General features: G+C 48.0%; 1 protein-coding gene across 1 annotated transcript in view; it reads left to right on the forward strand.

The window, feature by feature from the left end:
- Nucleotides 1–4,939: 4,939 nt before the first annotated feature.
- The window catches only part of LOC119379021 (ADP-ribosylhydrolase ARH3), an 18,433-nt gene continuing 9,915 nt past the window's right edge, over nucleotides 4,940–13,457 (forward strand). The window contains exon 1 of the mRNA XM_037648154.2: nucleotides 4,940–5,130. Within this exon, the coding sequence (XP_037504082.1) occupies nucleotides 5,083–5,130 (48 nt within the window). The 5' untranslated portion in view covers nucleotides 4,940–5,082. The remainder of the gene's footprint in view (nucleotides 5,131–13,457) is intronic.

Below are 13,457 nucleotides of genomic sequence, written 5' to 3' on the forward strand. Positions count from 1 at the left end.
ACTTGAACATCGGTGCATCAGAAAAACAAAACAGAAACAATTAAGCTCGCTCGCTCGCTCACTCACTCACTCACTCACTCACTCCCTCACTCACTCACTCACTCACTCACTCACTCACTCACTCACTCACTCACTCACTCACTCACTCACTCACTCACTCACTCACTCACTCACTCACTCACTCACTCACTCACTCACTCACACTCACTCACTCACTCACTCACTCACTCACTCACTCACTCACTCACTCACTCACTCACTCACTCACTCACTCACTCACTCACTCACTCACTCACTCACTCACTCACTCACTCACTCACTCACTCACTCACTCACTCACTCACTCACTCACTCACTCACTCACTCGGACACAAGCTCACGCGTACGCTCAAGGCGCATGCACAAGCATACACACATACGCACGAAAACTGTATAAGCGCACTCACTCACTCACGACACACATACACGTACGCACAAAGCACGTATGGGCACCCACGTGCATACATAATAAAACCCACGCGCACAGAGTTAAACCAACATACAACTCATGTGCAAAACACGCACGCACGCACACACACGCAGTTATGCTTCCGCTTACACAACTCATGTGCAAAACACGCACGCACACACACGCAGTTATGCTTACGCTTACACAATCTGTGCACTGATGTGCACACAACACACACGCGCACTAAGTCACGTGTAGACACGTACGCTCACAGCAGACACACACGCGCGCAAGCAGACCCACAAGCGCGCACAGAATCACGCCACCAGAAAACATTCACATTCACACATACGTACAAAAACTCGCATGCACACGCACACATCTCACACACACGCAACACAAAAACTCACGCGTCCACATACAACGCCACATACATACACCCTCGCGCATACTTACGCACAACACCCACGCGTACGCCCAAACAGCTCACACACGCGCGCATATCACAAACACATACGAGATCACGCACGTGCGCACAAGCAGTGCCAGCTGGCAATGCGTACACAAGAGCACGTACAAAAAGTCATATGCACGCGCGCAAACAGACAGGTCTGCGCTTGCTCGCGGTCTCACGTACACACGCAAAAGAGAATACACACGCACATGCACGCACACGGTATACGCGCTGGCATGCGCAAGAACGCACACAAATGAAAAAACAGACACGTACACGCATCCGTGTACACGCATACGCGTACGCACACAAATTATTCCGCAGCAAGCTTCAAGTTCAAAATTGCTTCGCAAGCACGGTAACGTTGGATGTTCAGCTAAACGACTCGTATGAAAAGCCGACGGAAACTCGCCAGGTTAGGGTAACACATGTATAGTCAAAATAAAACGCGTGCCTCCCTAAGCTTAGATATGGGCTCGTTTTGTGATGTCCATGGCGGGAGGAACATATGTATAGAAAAGGAAATATTCTGATGCTGTAGGTCACGCCGTTGTGGGTTTGTCTGATGGATTTGTGACAAGGAACTATGGGTGGTCATTGTACTGATGTTGATACTAAAAGCAATATACCGGGTTTGTCCGAAAAGTAATGTTAGTGATTATATTGTAAAGGGTCTATACCTTACAAAAGGCTAGGATCGCTTGGTATTGGTGGAGGGGTAAGTTAGCTTACGCACACGCGGTCGCACTGTCGTATGCTACCATCTGGAGAGTAGAGACTTTTCCGTGAAAGTTGTTTTGTGAAAGTTTTGTGTGAAACTAGATTTAAAGTCCGAAGTGGAAACTTTTCCTATGATAAAAACCTCTGCTGATAATTGTTAGTCATAACATCAAGTGTTCGGGTATCGTAATGTCTTTTTAGAAGGTTTTGAAGAGGCCAGCGAGGAAGCCCGCTCTGGACGGCCGTCAACAACCGTCACCGATGACAACGAGCCCGTCCACACTGCCTTCGTCTTGACCCGCTTCCTTGTCATTTCATAGGTGCCAAGGGTAACCCAGCTGCCCTACAGTCCCAACATGTCTTCTCCAGACTTCCTTTTCTTCCATGCTTGAAAACTCCCATGAAAGGACATTATTTCGAAACGCTTGACAAGGTCAAAGAGGCTTGCACCAAGGCTTTATCGGACATTCCGGGGGAGACCTACAATGACGCCTTCGATGCCTGGAAATCTCAGTGGAAGCGATTTATCGTCCCAGGAGGCGCGTATTTTAAAGCCTTTGTGTTGTACTGATCTGATCAACACATTTTTAGTCGACTCATTGACATTACTTTTCGGACACACCCCGTATATTTAACTAGCAGACTAGATTGCACTAAGTTTTTCTAGGCGTTGATTTTAATTAATCATCACTTTTTTTCCCTCGTCCTTTATAACGGACTGCTTAGTCGACTTTAGGCCGTTGGAAGTCAAGTTGATAAAGGATAGCCTTCGGGAGGAAGAAAATGCGACGTTGAAACGTGCTGAGGCAAAAGAGCACTTCAGAAGGCACGGGCCAGCCACGAAGAGGTTCAGAAGTGCTGAATGGGGCACGTGCTTCGAAGTGATGCTATAAGGCCGGCGAACTGGCAGTGGGAGGCCACACTGCTCAGCTCCGACCCTGACGAGCAGGTCTGGATTACGGGGCGGACAGAAGCCAAGGAGCAGGGATTGCCTCCCGCGATCGAGGAAACCATCTTCATTGGTTTTGAATAAAAGTTTTGTCCTCCTCCTTGCCACCTTAAATATAGCAGACTATGACTTACAGCAGTGTACACTTGCTTACAATCTCGTTCAATATGAGCTGCAATGCGCGAGCTGTGTCCGAAGCGACGCTATGATCGTAGGGATGGTAAAATCGACGAACGATTAATCGATCAGTCGATTAAAGGTCCACAATTAATCGATTAATCGTCATCAGTCTCCGCCTTTCGATTAATCGAATTAATCGATTAAAGCTATTCGACTAATCGATTACGGCACCCCGCACTTCCGCTGCCAACCTCCCCCCTTGGCTGGAGCGCATGACTTCGAGGCGCGCTATCCTGAGACGCAGATGCCGTGCACATCGCTTCTCTTTCACTGCTTTCACTACAGCGCATATTTCTGCGCTAGCAGAACGAGCCCGGAGCTGGCGGCGGCCATTCCCCATAGAGAAAGATGTGAACTCGCCCTGAACTCCTAGCACTCCCCAATGCTTCAAGCCCGGACAGGAGGCGGCTCCACCCCATCGAGGCAGAAATGAACTTGCCCGGTTCGCTCCGGCTCACAGTCTACTGCTGCTGCTGCTTGTCTTCACCTCCTAGGCGGCTCCACCCCATCGAGGCCGAAATGAACTTGCCCGGTTCGCTCCGGCTCACAGTCTACTGCTGCTGCTGCCTGCCTTCACCTATTGGCCGCGAGATCGAGCGGAGTCGCCGCCTGGCGGCTTCTGGCTGAACCGCGCCTAGTGTGGATTGCTCCATGCGTCGTCTGCTAGCCACGTTGTGGCTGCAGCGCGCGACAGGTAATTAATTACAAGCTCCTCATTACCGACACAGCCTCAGTTTCGGTTTGACAGAGCTCCAAAAACGACAAGCCACCGGGTGCAACTATCACCACCTAGCGACTGAAACGCTTGGTCACGTGAGCACACAGAAGAGTGACGCATTTCCGCGCCGCCTGTCGTCGCCGGGCTCATCGTCGTCTGATGGCGACGATTTTCTTGCGGCGGGGATGGAAGGAATTTTCGACGTGGCGAATCACTTCAGGTTTGACCCGCTCGCGAGGAGCGATTCGTCGGGAAAGTGGGAATTTTCGCACACTGGACACAAGACGCCCATTGTCGACACTTTCGAAAGCGGGAATTGTCGATCGTCAGCGCGTCTGATAAAAAGATTTGGGCCCATATCAAGCACGAACTATGCCTCTCAAACTAAGAGATATCGGTTTTAAAGCACTCATAAAAATGCCGATTATTCGATTAATCGATTAAAACTTTCAATTGAAAGCAATTAATCGATTAAAGGCTAAATCGGTTAACGATTAACGATTAATCGATTAAAAATTTTAATCGACCATCCCTATATGATCGAGGAGAAAATGAGGAGCACGTTTCACCATTCGTGCGATGTGCCGGCTTTACATCGCCCGCTTTCTTCGAAGCGAGAACGCTAAATCAGACACACACACACACACACACACACACACACACACACACACACACACACACACACACACACACACACACACACACACACACACACACACACACACACACACACACACACACACACACACACACACACACACACACACACACACACACACACACACACACACACACACACACACACACACACACACACACACACACACACACACACACACACACACACATGTTGTGGCAGTGGGACGTCATGACGAAGATCTCTGCGCTAAGTGCTAAGGGCATCTTTCTTGATAGTTCACAGCGCTAAAGGGACGAGGACGGAGTGCGAAGAAGGTGACAACACGAGTGCTGTATTCCGTCCTCGCCTCTTAAGCGTTGTGTACTATCAAAAATGAACCCTCACCAACTAGACCAGGTTTCCCTTCTTGTGATAATGGCATCCGCGCTGCTCGGCGGGTCAGTGTAATTGGCTTCGCGTAGAAGAATGACCGAAAGGAGAAGGTATGCGCATTGTTGGATTTGTTAAACCCTCTCTATTCTAATGAAACGTGTGAACACCGTGCGCAGTGAGGTTCGCTGCGCGAATCGGTTCCTAACACGCAGAAAACATATAGCAAAAAAGTAGGAGCCCTCCCATTGGCGGCACCCAAGTTACGCACGCGGCAGTAGTTCGCCTCTATGTGCCCCGCAGTTGCCTCCTGTCTGTCGCCGCGGCTGTGACGTCATCGACGGTGCGCTCGCCCTGATCAAGGCGACTGCACAGGCGCCGGCTGGCTGCAGCCTCTTCGCCGGGAGAGAGTTTACGCGGAATCTGTCCCTTGTCACCACTTCATTGAGGGTCCGCAAAGAGCGTGGGTGGCCCGGGAAACGTGACCCGATAAGAGACGTCGTCTGGTGTGCCCCTCCGCGGATAACGGAGCTTAATAAAGCCGCCGCTCAGCTTCCCGGGCCGTCGTGGTCGCGTGCTCGCATCATCCCCGTTCTGCGCTGCCATGCCTTCACCGCGGAGGAGCTTTTTCGTTAGGAGCCTCCTGCATCAGGTGAGCACCCGGGCGTGCGAGCCAACTCTCCTCGTGTCTACAAGCGAGCGCTGTGTTGATATTCGCGCAGAGGCGGCAAGCTCGTTTCACGCTTGCGCGCGCTCAATGCTCCCAGTGTGTGTCTGCAGGGACTTGCTTCCTACTAACGGTGACGTATTTAGGAGGCTTATAAAGCAGATGGATTCGGATTGTATCCATTGGCTCGAAACACTGCAACTAGTTGTAGGAGACAATATAACAACACAACGATTAGCAGCGCCCGTCCTATTTTCTTACTTCTGTTTTTTTCTGAATAGATGCGTTGTTAAGGCACAATAGAATTGCCTGATTTTCCAGGCTTTGTGCATGACCAGCTTAATCTCGCAGGTAACTACATTGCCAATTTTTAAAGCCAGCAAAGTGTTGTACTAGAAGAAGCATTATACGGGAGTTTGTCGCATACAACTGCTCTCTCTTGAGAAAAGGGTTTGAACCGTAGGTGATGAGATGATAGCCGGCATCGAGCAGTGGATTGCTTTTTAATAGCATATTTGGAAGTATACAGTAAATGTGCTGCTCAAAGGGTCGCTTAGCACAAGGCGTTTTGTGCTTCCGTGCTGCTATGTCGAAAACTAGCTTTTGTGGACAGATTACCATCGAAACCCCATCGCCTGCGCTGCAGATTCTTTTTCGTACTAGAAAACCCTTTTAAGTGCTGTTATTACGATAATCGACGTGTAAAAAGGGAGTCTGTACCGACGATATTAAAGCAAATGAAAAGTATTGTTAAAAAAATAACCATCCAATATGATCGCTAAATTATGATCTGGACTTTTCTGCGCCAAAACCATGATCATTTTGTGTGGCATGCCGTAGTTATTTTTGACCAAACGGGGGTATTTAACGTGCCCATTAATCTGAATAATCAGCGAGTTTGCATTTCGCTCCTCGCTTAACCAAATGCAGCCGCCGCCACCTAGAGCTTAGCAGCGCTGCGCCATACATCCATGCATGCATAGACTGCCTCTGCGGTTGAAGGTGAGAGCTCCGGGACAACCGGGCTCGCCAGAACAAAAAAAACTCCGAGATGAAAGGCTTGCGAAGACCCTACCACAGCGTTTCGCGTCTTTCCCGCCACGGGATGGACGCATGCACCGTGGCACCGTGAGAAAGGCGGATTGTGGGCACCCTTGTTTTGGACGGATAAAGGTTTGAAGCGTGCAAGACGTGCTGTACGGATTTGTTCTTCACAGGTTGATTGAATGGCTTGTTGGTTAATGGTTAGAGACTCAGAAATGTGTCTGGGTGCTCCTTCTTGTATCGTCTCTTTAGGTGACGTTCTCCTTGTTTGCAATGTGCCTAGGTTCTGAACTCGCTCTTCAAGTAGAAAAATGGAAAGGAAAATAAAACTCGTAGCAAAACGCATTCACTCTGTGCATACCGGCAATTGAAATGACACGTACGCGGTAGCTTTCTTCGACTAGCCCGTCAGTACAGAATCAGCTTTCATCCAGACAGTCGCACGCCAAGCTCCAGATACTCGCCCTGAAATTTCCTTCGTAGATGTGCCCATTACATGGAAACGCTCTCCACTGCATGTGCTTGAGCAACGGTATCTGCTAATTGCCGCCCTTATCAACTGTCGTGCCGCCGTGTAAAAAAGCTGGTTCTATTCTAAGCCGGCTACGTGCCATTGCACTCTAGAAAGGACAGCATGACATAAAGAAAAAAAGAACGAACTCACAGTTGTCGGTGCTCTATCTCTCTCTCTCTCACTCTCTTTTTTTTTCGCACTTGCTTTCTTTTACCCGTTCTTCTATATATTTGCGTAGATCAATATTTCGTTCGACTTTTTGTTCCAAGATCAATTTCCCGCGTTACTAAAACACGGGAGAACCGACTTTGTGGTTCCTCGGATAAATAATACGCAAGAGGCAAATTCTTTAGAAATCTTCTAGGGCCCCTTTTTTAAGAGTGGAGCTGTTTAGGCCAAGCATCAGTCCGTAATCTGCGAACACAAACTGGCACAGGCTCTCTTCGTCCTCTTCGCTCACACAGCACGTACGCCGATTTGTTCGGAGCACGATTCTGATAACTATGATGGGTGGGAGAACGAGTACAGAGAGAAAGAGAAAAAGAAAGAGATAGAAAGAAAAAGAAAAAAATTTGGCGTAAAAATTTCTTGACGAGGTTCGAACCGGGTGCCCAAGATCCGAAGGCGAGTATCCTAACCACTCGGCTATCCAATAATATCAGCAGAGCAGAACATATCCTTGGATAGTATAGTATTGGCCGCGAGATCGAGCAGAGTCGGCACCTAGCGGCGAGCGGACGAAACCCGGTTGTGTGGATGGCTCCTTGCGTCGTCTGCTAGCTACACCGTGTTCGCATGTGTGCGTACGTCATGCACGTCCTCAGATTACAGCTTATTCCGTTGCTCTGGCACAGTATCAAATGCTTGTACGTATGCCTACACGATATACATAAGCATTTCGCCTTATGAGACTTGTGAACTCTAATAAGGGAGTGCATGCACGTGTCGGCATGGCGCTAGGATCGTACGGTCCATTTGCCAAAATCATTTCAATATGGGCCGTTCATTTCAAAATCATTTCAATATTTGTCGTTCAAGCACATCCCATAGTGCATTTGGCGTCGTCCTAAACGAAACAAAAAGTACTAAATGTCGAGGTGTGAATGCAGAATTTCAGCGACACCATCTCGTGAAGTGTTGGCGATTTGGAAATGTTTGTGATACCGCAAAGCACGAACTAGCGTCTGCAGAGGCCGGTTAGCGGTAAAAAAGACCTGAAGCCACGCATTTCTATAGCAGTACGCGTGTTCATGCAAAAAGAAAAGCAGAGTGCACAAAGTTGTACTTCATATAATTACGCAGAAATACAGGCTCTCTTTTTTTTTGTAGCCGCTAGAGCAAGAAGTAAATACTTTATTGGCCCAGTCGCGCAACACTATTTATGTTGTGGTATAGGCAAAACACAATTTAAAGACGTGCAGATAAAGCAAGAAAGAACATCGAGCACAGTGCAAAACACGAATGTCACCGAAGGCCAGTACCCCATTTATTGGCAGATTGCGCTTCTCTCACAAGTAATAGGAACGTTAGGCCGGTTTCGTGCATTAATGTGGCAATGGAGGGCGTATACATCGCCATTAGGCTGCAGTCAACGCACTTTATTCGCGGACAATTGACTCAAACCGCCTACGGCAAAGCGCCGCTGCGTACTTTTGTATACGCGCCGCCGACCGCCTATCCACACAAACGCGGTGACGGTGCTGCCGCCTATAGCCCGATCTCGAGGCGAATTGGAAGGGGGTGGGAAAGGGTTGAGTATGAAGAGAGGATAAAGAAGGAGGGGACGGAGTAAAGCGTATCATAGAAAGAAAGAGAGAAAGAGACAGAATCAAAGCGAGAGAAAGAAAGAATTAGAAAGAAAAAGAGAAAAATTCACCGACGGTTACGATACTGCCTAATGCGAATTCTGAGCGCAGCTGTTTAGGTGTTTTGATTTTGCGATGAGTTGAGGCGCGACTGCCTCGCTACATGAGTTCAAACAGCGCGAAAAATACGAGGACACTAACCGAGAGATCACAGACGGCAGCGCGTGGGCGCGTTCCACAACAGCCGCCACAGACAGGCCTCCATTCATGCAGCACTTTATTTCCATATATGGTATCGGTGGACGCCCTCGCCACATACCGTTGTGATGACGTCATCAGCGACCGCACGACGGCGCGCACTACTGTGGCGCCGCGAGTGGCCACCGTGGAACCTGTCGTCTCGCCACTGTCGTTCCCTCCTCCTCGCGCTCTACTTGCTATCGCCGTCTTTCATCCACCGCTGCGCTCCGCGTTTGCTCTCTTTCGTCCTCGTTCGCTCTGCCGGTTACGATGTCGCCAACGCCGCTCTTCGCTGGAACGGGCGGCTAAGAGCTGCGCTCTAAAACGTTTTTTATTATGGGTGAACTTGTGTCCGGAAAACTAGATGCTAAATCTAAGAGTCTGCTAGAGCGTTCCACACACAGTGCCCCTTCGACCAACGCAAGTCTTCTTCTCCCAAGCCTCGCAGGTCAACCCACTTTTTTGTGCCCGTGGCCCCGTGCGCGAGAGGCATGCGTTGCACTGTCACGAGAAGCGTGAGCAGGAGCGAGGCACTGCAGACGCTAACACAGCGGCTTTCTACGCGCCACGTTCGCTCTCTTTCGTCCCCGTCCGGTCTATTGGTTACGCCGCTCAACGCAGGAAAGGGCGCTAAGAGCTGCGCTCTAAAAAGAGATAGAAAAAACAGAGAGAAAGAGAAAGAAAGAGAGGAAGAAAGAAATAGAAAAATAAAGAGAAACAAGGAAGGCCGCCCGGCTCCGCATTCCTACAGGCTTGGCACCACTAGTGCGAAGCTGTCTTAATTTTCTTTTTTTTTTAATGTCTACTTTAAGGAAAACCAGAACTCGCTTCAAAGTACTCGCGTTGTTCATAATGTGCAATGTTCTCGAAGTCCCTTTGGTGGTCCCTTCGAGTTTTTGTCAAGCCTGTTCAGTTATAAAGGCATCATCACATTGAGAAAAAGTATGGCGTTGCTCTATGGGCGTTTGCTTGTTTTGGTTATTGATGGCGTATGTTGACGTCATATGTACTGTTAGGAGCCCAGCACTAGGTTCGTAAAGTAAAGCATACTTTCTGCGCTGTAATCGATGAGCTTCCTCCCGTTTAATGTATCTGAATTTTGTGGTGTGAAACTCAGCGGTCAACTCATCCTTCCACTTGTCTGTCGGGGCAAAAACAACAGCACACATGTTTCAAGTTACACTACGCTCTACCGCTTTATGATTTATATATATATATATATATATATATATATATATATATATATATATATATATATATATATATAATAACTCTTGGAGTGGGTGCTTCTTCAACGTAAGACGAAATCTCTCTTCTGTCCCATGTTTCCTTTTGTATATGAACAGGCTATCGTTACTGTGACGGCAACAGCAGCTACACATAAGCGATGACAGGCTACAATTGTGATATGCTACAGTGAAAGCGGCGGCTTGCGCTCTAGGCATTGTCGTAGCAAGTGTATACGGAGGGGGAAGTGTGATACTAAAGGTCATTGGCGTGAGAGCGTTGCGGAGCCTTACAATATTACGATGAGAAATCAAGGCCTTATTATAGTACGATCACAAAAAGCTGCACAAAATCGGGGTAAAGGACGCAAACAATACCGGCGAGAGCGAAATACATGACCCCGCCATTTCGCCTGTGTTATTTAAAAGCAAGAAGACTATTCTAAATGCTAATTACTCCTCTCTCCATACGGTGTTACGAACTTGCAAGTGTATATGCAGCGTTAAATTTACGACTTGAGACACAATGTATAGGAGTGGGTAACATTAACTTGGCAGTGTTTATCACTGAATACACTTGAGCGGGCCCCACTGATGCTCCCAATTGGGGATCTTGTGCATTTTCTACGCCACATTTGTTTACGGTTCCCTCGTTGAGCAGTTTTATTCGACGCCATTTGGTGCCGCAAAAAAGCGTTCTTTGCTGGCCACCATACCTTCACGTGACAGCTCCACGCTGAAAACACCGATATTATTAACTTCGTATGGAGTCTTGAAAATTCTCTTTGTCTATTGAAGAGGCCAATTTCTCAGGATAGCTAATTTACGCCAGTAAAGAAAGCTGAACAGGGGCCGTAGTACGCCACACGGCAGTTAGAAATACCGCATTGGTTGCAGAAACACCAGGTGAGCTTTTAGGCACACAATCGCAAAAAATATCCAAAAAATAAGCAGTACTCACTTGTCCTAAAGCGGATACCGAAGTGTTCGTGCGAAACACAGAGTTGTCAATTAAATGGTCCGACAAAACCGGGCAAGCAGAATTTTGCAAATTAAATACGGTAGATGCTGAAGGCTATAGCCTACAAACGCATTGATGCTATGACGACCGTGCAGATAGTTATAGTTTAGCGTTAGCGTGCCGCAAACGTTCGTTGCGGACAGCGCGTTTTAGTTTAGCGGGATAGCGTTTACGTGCCCAAGCTGTGACTGTCTCGGCACCCAGCGGAGGGCGAATGCGGTAAAGAAAGTGAAAAGAAAAAAAAACTGAGAATGCTCGCCTGTATCCCCGCACGCAGCAATATTACTACTTTTTTTAGTAACAATAAAAGTAAGTAAATATAAATCACGCACCAAAAGCGAAAATTTTGATGTTGCATATTTGTTTACACCGATCTTCTAGTTAGGCCTAGGGACGTTCGAAATGGGAAGCGATCTCAAGAACTACCCTAAGTTATTCATAATACTCGGTCGTCGAAGCTACCCGAAGGCAAGCGAAGCCATTTTACACAGGCGTTTGCTACGAAATAAGTGGATTCGTCCACATAAGTGCTAAATTCAGTTCGAAGCGGGCGTCTAAAACTGCCGCCATGTTTTACGTACACTACGTTAACCACGCCATTAGGGAGTTTTCAAAGAGGCACCCCAATCGTTTTGGGGCCCCAAAGAAATAGCGTCGAGGCCACTGCGCGTGCGCGAGACCCAAACACCGTTTGGGATTTGCATTGGGGACGCTATTTATCGAATTTATCGGGAGCCACAAAGCATGCCCCAAAACTTTTACGACAAACAAACATGACGGCCCCCACTGAAGCGACAACTCTTGGCCAAGGCTAGAGTGACCTAGAACAGGGGGAGTGTCCAAAGCGCCGCAGACCCTATTCTAAAACTGTTAGCGCCTGCTTGACCCAAAGCGAGCACACGTAAAGGGCTTTGGGGTCCTAAACCTTTGGGGCCCCTATTCGAAAATTCCCTATTGACCGCGCGCAAACACGGTAACGCTAAATCTGAAAAATAGCGTGCGTACGTTAAATGCTACGGGCCGTTTAGCGTACTGCGCAGCGCATTTCGATCCCGCTCTTCCCCTAAGCCTGCTAAACTATAACTGTATAACTGTAGAGCCATGCTCGCTACAACGAAGCGACGTTGTAGCGAGCACGGTATCCACAGGCTCCTCGTAAGCGGCCGCTGTGCTGTATCATTGTACGAGTATACGGACAGCGACCGATATCTGCGACACGCCTAACGCAGTTCAAGACATCACAGAGGTGTCAATCAAAGGATTGACACTGCCTGACGGATCGACAACCCCCGTGTATCACGACACATATATCGCCTCCGTTGCAGATTCTACAATGAAGCGTAAAATGTGCTTCTATGCAAGCTTATTCGGCAGCAGATAAAATATTCAATGAAATAAAGAATTGCCCCGACGACATCAAAAAACAGCGATTCACAAAGGCGCAGCGGCGATGGTACAGAACAGTGATATGCACGTAAAGCAGGCGACGATGTCCATAGTTATTATAACGCAAGAATGACATTGAGTGCTCTCTGAGCTGCTTTAGAGGAAACTGCTCGCCTGGAGTTACTTCGAGGGAGTGTAATACTATTGTGAGCTTCAAAGAATTTTTTGCTAGTAGTACAAGTAAGAGAAACTTATAGACAGCGAGGCATTGTCTATTGTTGTTGTTTCTCGAACCCCTTGTATGGCCTTTTTGACACTCGGCGTCTCGGGGCTACATTTCGAAAGACAAAAAAAAAAAAAAGGAGACAACTTGTTTATAGCACTGTGGAATCGGTGCCGCACAGACGTTTGGGAAGCTCTGCAGATACGAAAATGTGGGGCTCACTGGTCATTTTTATTGTGGAAAATGTTTTCGGAAAGTTCCCAAAATAACGTGCAATCTCACCAGAGATGGCTTTCCAGACCGGTCGTTTTTGTCGCGCTTCTCAAATTGCTACGCAGGATCCCACAATAATGACAAATTGCTTCTTGCTCGGAGCGCGGGCAGTTATTTTAGGGCACAGGCCTCACATTCAGTCACTCCATACGTTTGGGCTGTCGTGTGAACACAAAATAAATTGTCATGCCTCTACAGAAGTCAGGTTTTACGACGATTCAAGTTGGGAGCAAGCTTTAGGGACGATGGCGGTCTGCGCTATATTAAGCAACTGCTGATCGTTCAACGGTGACACTGCGTGGAATCTTTGAGAAGTGAGCAGTAAACACATTAGCGAGCAGACGCCCGCAGCGACGTCTTTGTAAAAGCTCTCGAGTGAGCGATTTGTTTATCGTTCGCATTTGGTGAACGTCAGTGACCTCGCTATACATGCATATAGGGTAGATTGCTGCGGATTATACTAATGCGTGCTTTCCCTTCAAATTTACTTGCCCATCAACTGGGACACGAGTGAGAAACTGTACCGAGACCTTCACATCGTGAGCCCATGCCCTGTGACTGCTTCTGAGAAAACCAGTGC

Source organism: Rhipicephalus sanguineus, chromosome 1, assembly GCF_013339695.2.
Source record: "Rhipicephalus sanguineus isolate Rsan-2018 chromosome 1, BIME_Rsan_1.4, whole genome shotgun sequence".
NCBI lineage: Eukaryota > Metazoa > Arthropoda > Arachnida > Ixodida > Ixodidae > Rhipicephalus > Rhipicephalus sanguineus.